The sequence below is a fragment of the Eutrigla gurnardus genome, assembly GCF_963514095.1.
Source record: "Eutrigla gurnardus genome assembly, chromosome: 2".
In the NCBI taxonomy this organism is placed as follows: domain Eukaryota; kingdom Metazoa; phylum Chordata; class Actinopteri; order Perciformes; family Triglidae; genus Eutrigla; species Eutrigla gurnardus.
Genome location: NC_139916.1, coordinates 9,616,509 through 9,623,128, shown reverse-complemented (window position 1 = coordinate 9,623,128; position 6,620 = coordinate 9,616,509). Strand labels below are relative to the sequence as shown.

The window sequence follows — 6,620 nt, the reverse complement described above, 5'->3', positions numbered from 1 at the left end:
ATGGGAATGTCTAGTTTTGCAGGTATTTGATCATACAACCCCAAAGTACTGAACAATTTAAAGTATCTACTTGATCTGAATTCAGGAGTTCGCCAAAGTCAGTGTGAGTCAACCTCTGGTGACATTGAATGCCAAAGTACAAAACTTCAATCCATCCAACATTCATGGGACTGTCTAGAGCCATGGCAGCGTGGCTTAAAAATGCAACCACACTGCTTCATCCACTTAAGCGTGATATATGGGGAGAACACAACAGGTTAGAAATAGTAACGAGCTGTTCTGTTCTGCACAGCGTGGCCTTTTGGTGTTAATGACTTCAGGTCGTTAAGTGTTGTTAAGGAAGCTGAAAGGTCTGCAGGCGCTGCATCGCTAACTAATCAATTGCCATCATCGTGCCAGATACAAAAGGTCTCGACCCGAGGGGCATGCTGGACAACGCTGTCATTATTCCCTCCTCTTTGCACTGAACGGGATGCTCTGCAAAAAGCACTGATGATTAACGGCCGCAGGTGGATGATTTTAAAGTTTTAGAGTGGTAATATCCATAAAACAAACAGGGAATTGTCATTTTAGGAACAGCAATATCACCAAGAAACTATCCAAAACAAGGTCACTTTGGGTGCGAGGTCTAAACTTGAAGCCATTATGCGGGAAAAGCTGCACCGCTGCTGCTGTTTGGAAAATGTTGGTTTGTATCTGTTGTGTAGGTTAAAAAAAAAACAGATTTTTGCGACATGCTGTTTTGTTGTATAACAAAACACTTTATGACACCAAGTACCGAAATAGCCTCAGTGGAAACATACAGTGTCCTCAACAGATGTGATTATGAGGATTAGGAGCGTCTCTCCCTCTCCCTCCCCTCTGACCCTCTCATTCACCCTATGGGAGGGAGGGTGAGGGACGGAGCTGAGGGGATTGGCAAAAGGTTTCACTGCGCCCGCCAACATACTCCAGCTAACAAACAGCTCTTTCTATAAATCTGCACAGCAACTTTAATTCACATGGATGCTTTCGGACATTAGCCGTCAGCTTTTCTTTGTATAGGGTTTAGTCTTTTTTTCTTTTTCAATAGTTTATTTGCTTCTTTTGGAAGAATAATAAAGATGATTAAGACCATGATTGAACACGCGAAGAAACATCCTGGGGTAGGTTGGATCATATTCATGCATTTATTGAGCTCTGTGGTTGTTTCTGTGACTAATATCAAGCTATTTTGTCACGTTTTGATGCAAACAAAAGGCCTAAAACATTCACAAACAAATAGGGTATTGGTTTTCCAAATTGTACATATTCAGGTTTGCATTCATTGAATGGTTCTGTCCATATACTGTATGTAGTAGAAAGTTTAACCTGTGTGCAGAGTATCTATGGACACACAAAGAAATGTTGTTACCGACTTGCAATTACTACAACAAAAACATTTTACTTATATGGATCAATCTTCTGCCCAACTCCACAAAACACTTTTACAAAAAACACCTTTATGAGATGTTTTTCAAACAAAAATTGAAGATATTTGTTGGTTTCATTTTCACAAATGTGAGGATTTGCTTTTCTTTCGGCCCAATTATCTCCAATCTGAAATTGCTACATCTGGAAGGAGGCCTCATGTGGAATAAATGGAATATGCCGTTTACCTGCATATTGTCATATTCTGAATAAAAGCAGAATATTATATTAATACAACATTTACACCACAGCTCTATTAATTGAACGAAGGAGGAAAGCTAGGAAGTGGATCTTTGAGATTATTTTGTTACACAACATAAAACAATAATAATTACTGATTTGAACATCTGAATCATTTAAATCAAGTACTGTGACCACACATAATTACTTTGTATCATTCCCGTGCTAATTTGCGTCACTGCTATCATAATAAAATGAAGACAGAAGGGAAAAGAAAGTCATAGAAGCTATCTGTGCTTGTTGTTTTTCCTGTTGCCTCAGAGCTATGCTGAGGGTGACCCAAATTCGTGGATTGACGGGGTTGGTTTGGCAGCGCACCAGAAAAGTAATAAGGGCAGAAACAGTATCGAACCCCGGCGAGTATAAAACGCGTCCTATATCGGTCAGACTCCATGGTAAAAACGTGAAACTCACTTGTGTGGCATGATATGAAGATATCAGCACTGGAGAGTGGACAGCTCCCAACACACAGGCCTTTGCTTGCTGTGTGTGTGTGTGTGTGTCTTATCAAAGCTGACCTGCTTCCATGTTTGTTGCTGTTTACTTCATGATCGAAGCCGAGCGTCTGCAGTCAGCGTTGTGTGTGTTTACAGTTTACATGTTTGTGTGCATACAGTTTAAACTATGTGTGCACCACGTACAAACCTTTTTTCACGCTTAACTTGAGGTTGAGAAGTTATTGTAGAAGGTTTCATCAAACATGAAACCCCTGCTGGGTGAGCACCAGGGGTATTTGTTTAAATAGCGGGGCGCACCCGTACCGCTTGTGTATGCACACACGTGCACGTTTAAGTTGTGTGTACAGACGCTTGGGCATCTGATCACTGGAATGAAAGTCTGAAGAGGGATCTGTTATAATAGTTGCGCGCCAAGTGGTTCGAGTGTATACGCGAGGGACAGATCTTTTCCTCATCTCTCCACTGCATCTTTAAAGAAGCGAATGTCAACGTTTTATCATTTTCCTAATCAACAACAAGGCAAGTGGCGACGCAATCAGACAGAAGACAGATGTCTAGTTGCAGCTGAGAAGAGACATCCTTCAGTTCAACCTGATCAAACTGTCATCTCTCTACAGCTTGACTAGATCTGTGTGGGCTGAGAACAGCTGTTCCACGGCGGTGTGACTCTCCCCCTCCTTCTCTCTCTCTCCCTCCCCATCTCATGCAGAGTATCACGTAGCAAAGTCGACAGGAAATGTATGGCCGTGTAGCGTTGATGAATAGATGCTGCTCGCTGCGAGGATTGACACGGCTAAGCTTTAAGGTGTTTAAGATGACATATCGCATTATCCCCCCGTCCCCACTAATGTGCTTTTCTATTTTAATTCCTGTCATCGTCGCCGCTCAGCACATCAAATAAAAGTCTATCGTGTCAGCGTGCACACGTCGGTGTCTGCGCGTTGGCTCATTTGTGAGCACGCGTTTTTTGCGAGTGTGTGCATGTGTCACGCTCTCAAATCGTGTGTGTGTGAGGCGGTGTCACTCAGACTGACAGGTATGGTGTTGAGGAGGGGAGGCTGGCACACGCAGGGATGCGGCAGCTCGCTCTTCCACCGCGTCCTTGCCCGTTCAACCCAGGCTGACAGTGAGCTGCCTCACACAAGGCCTGGGCCTCATGCATATGGAGGAGGGCAGGTAGAGGAAAAACAGGAATAACAACTACCTGTGTGTGTGTGTATATGTGTGTGTGTTTCACACAGGTGCATGTTCTTGGTACATATCAGAGGCTACCACTTGATAGAACAGGTTGGTTTACCCTCGTGTGTCTCTGTGGTCTTGGACTAATGCATTCCTCCTCTCCTCTCCACAGTTAATCCCTCAATTTGTCTTCCTGACTCTGGGCATCACAGGGGCCAGCTTCTATCTCATCCGCCTGGCGAGAGGACCTCACGTCACGTAAGATATCGTCGTCTGTATAAACTTGCAGCCATGGTCGTCATCTCCCACCTTGATTTTGATACCGTGCAAATTTCTGGAATTTGGTCGACTGTTGTCAGCTGAATCCAAACCTCGGACACACAAAACTGGGTATCATTTGAGAATTTTCAATCCTGCCAACAGAGTCAGGTCCTGAAAGCCAGGCACCTCTTGGATCTGGGTCCAGGCTGGAAATCAACCCAGATTCACTGAGCTTTGAGGCAAATAAATCTCACGTGTTCTTATTAGCAAAGAGCAATACACAATTCATTCAGGTAGCGTATAACGCAGCTTCTCTACTACACAACAATTTAACGGTTGGGCTCTATTACAAGTGTTGAAAATGAAAGTTTAAATTTGATAAAAAGGGATTTGAAATATTTTTATTCAATAAGCGAACACGTTCTAGATGAAATACACTCAAACCCAAAAGCTAATGCACATCCACATGCACTGAATTTGATAGTGGCATCACAAAGCTTTTCAGACTATGTTGAATTTGAGTTTCTAACAAAACAAAGCTGGCTGTATTCAACCAACATCTGCACTGAACAGCGTGAGTGCACGTGTACAGTAAATGTGCACCGTTCCTGTCCTATTTTGGGCCTCACACAACCACTTGTTCTGAGGGTCAGCCATAAAGCCTGACCTCATTGCCAGCTGATGATGAGTGCTGATGAGTCTGTGGCTGCCTCTCTCTCTCTCTCTCTCTCTCTCTCAGCGACTATCTAGTGTTTGTGGTAATGGGGAGAGTGGGGGGGGGGGTCTCTCGGCCTCTTTGTTTGTGCTTTGGTGGCATGACGTGCTGCCAGAGACGGGGAGGAGGAGGGATGGACCGTCGCAGTGGAGCGCTGCGAAATCCAGACTTTGGTTAATGGAGAGAGGAGCTCTGCCAAGTCACTGGGCTGAGCTCACCTCATATCATAATCACCCCCCCCCCCCAAACTTGTGTCTCCATCCAGGATGTATTTATCTCCTTTTGTCTCCGTCCTTCTGTTCCTCCGTCTTCTATTTCCTTTTATTTGTTAACATCTTGTTTTTTTTCTGCGTCCACTCTTTTCGCCTCCATCGGGCATGCCTTGCTCAACCTCATGTCCTGTCTTTTCTCTTCCTCCTTCCTCTTTTTTTCCTCTACATGCCCTGAATCTTTACACATTTGCAGTTGGGACAAGACGAAGAACCCGGAGCCCTGGAATAAGCTTGACCCAACCTACCAGTACAAGGTAACTGCTTTCCTCTGGCACAGCACAACTACATGCTTGCTGACACCAATCATGTGGGTGAGAAAAATAACAATCTAGACAAGAATAGCATTGTTTCCATGACTCATTCTAATCTCACACATGTATCAACAAGCCTAAAAACCAAACCAAAAATGATCTGGACTAACCAACGCTAGCCAAATTATTTTTTCAGATGCGTAAGTGAACAGTCATAATTCGCCTTACGTTTTGAACAAGGTCAGAGCCTCAGACAAACTAATGAAAATATTATCAACGCTGACCTAAAATAGAGCAGAAAAACAACCAACTCACAAGTCCCAGAAGAGGAGATCTGGCTGATGTGTTTTTTTGAGAAAAAAAAAGAGCATTTTCTGAACGTTTCAAGGCTGCGCTGCTTGACAGTGGAATGAAAGTCGCTGCAGACAAAAGGTCAGGATACGGCATGTTTAATTCTCCATAGCAAGCCAAAGGTCTCGCATCGAAATTCCACTGAAGTCCAAACAATGATCATAATGAGGACCGGGAAGTGAGAAGGAGGGGAGGGAGGAGGGCTGAGGCGAGGGTTTTAATGGCAGACCAATCAAGAAAAATACACAGGAAGAAAATCACTGCCAGGGCGCAAAAAACGTGCATTTTTCATGTATGGAGGGTTGTGATGTATGCAGAACACATGCATGCAGAACACATGCATGCAGTCACACAATATTTATATCATCCGTTACATGGAAACTGTTGTCCTAAAAGGCTCAGCGAAACAAAATCTGGACATTAACTGAGCTAGACAGCATCACTGTAAATAAGTGTCTGCATTTGCACCTGAGGGAGGGGAAAACATCTTCACCTCTGCCAACCCCCCCTCTCCTAAAGACAGGGCTGATGAATTTAATTTAAGCAAAACAGATTTAAATGTATTCCTCCTGCCTTACACAGTTTGTGGCCATCAACACAGACTACAAGAAGCTGAAGAAAGAGGGCCCTGACTTTTAGAGGTCCTCCGGGCAAATCCAGGGGCACCAAGTTTGGCAGGACCTCCTGCTGTCGCCTCACTGATGTGAAGTGTCTTCCTGAACATTTCCTCCGTTTCATCTCATGCTCTGAACGGCTCTGAATTAACACTGTATCCCTGTGAACAAAACTATTAAAAAAGTGACAGAAGGCTGGTTGTTTAGTGCATGATTCATGTGGTCGTATGCCCTTTTTTAGATGCTGTGAATTCAGACAATAATTAACTTTGCCTGGATATTGGAGATGAAAATCAATCTTGCTTTTTTTCTCCTTGGCAACAGTATAAAAATAATAATGAGTATCCGTGTAAATATGTTCTCTTTCTTGTGTGAGGAGTCAAAAGTCAGGGTCTGGTGATGAAAAGCTTATTTAAGTTTATAACATGTTTCTTTAAGGCTGCAGTCACCAAACGTGTTGTTTAAAATCTGCAGTGGATCAAATAACTATATTTATGTGATTGGGCTGCATGTCGTGACAAATGAGAGAACACCAACTGTCACATGTTCTTGCACCCAAACCTGGGAAGTATGATTTGTCCTGAAAAGAGTAAAAAAAGCACAGAGGTTGAGATCTTGAATGAGATACAGACTGTTAAGCCTAAAGCTGGAATTGGAGGTATTTGAGATTCACTGAATGTAAAGTGTACTACAAATACAATATATTATTATTATTATTACTATTATTATTATTATATCAAACATGTATAAAATGTGTCCTGGTTTATAAAATACAACACACAAATGAGAATCTGGAAATGAAAGTCTTACAGGTTCTTAAATGTTTGGAT

General features: G+C 42.9%; 1 protein-coding gene across 1 annotated transcript; it reads left to right on the top strand.

Annotated features, from left to right (window-relative positions):
- The first annotated feature begins 901 nt into the window (after nt 1–901).
- On the top strand, nt 902–5,998 carry LOC311026351 (cytochrome c oxidase subunit NDUFA4). The gene is made up of 4 exons (XM_084029869.1): nt 902–1,145; nt 3,499–3,584; nt 4,768–4,828; nt 5,759–5,998. Exons 1-4 carry the CDS (start codon nt 1,104–1,106, stop codon nt 5,813–5,815), a joined length of 246 nt encoding a protein of 81 aa, XP_083885995.1. The 5' UTR covers nt 902–1,103; the 3' UTR covers nt 5,816–5,998.
- The last annotated feature ends 622 nt before the right edge of the window (nt 5,999–6,620 follow it).

Bases quoted from the DNA above. Each gene is read 5' to 3' on its own strand.
- LOC311026351 (XM_084029869.1), top strand. From the start codon at position 1,104: ATGATTAAGACCATGATTGAACACGCGAAGAAACATCCTGGG. The intron at 3,585-4,767 runs GTAAGATATCGT...ACACATTTGCAG, and splicing joins GCGAGAGGACCTCACGTCAC to TTGGGACAAGACGAAGAACC. The intron at 4,829-5,758 runs GTAACTGCTTTC...TGCCTTACACAG, and splicing joins ACCCAACCTACCAGTACAAG to TTTGTGGCCATCAACACAGA.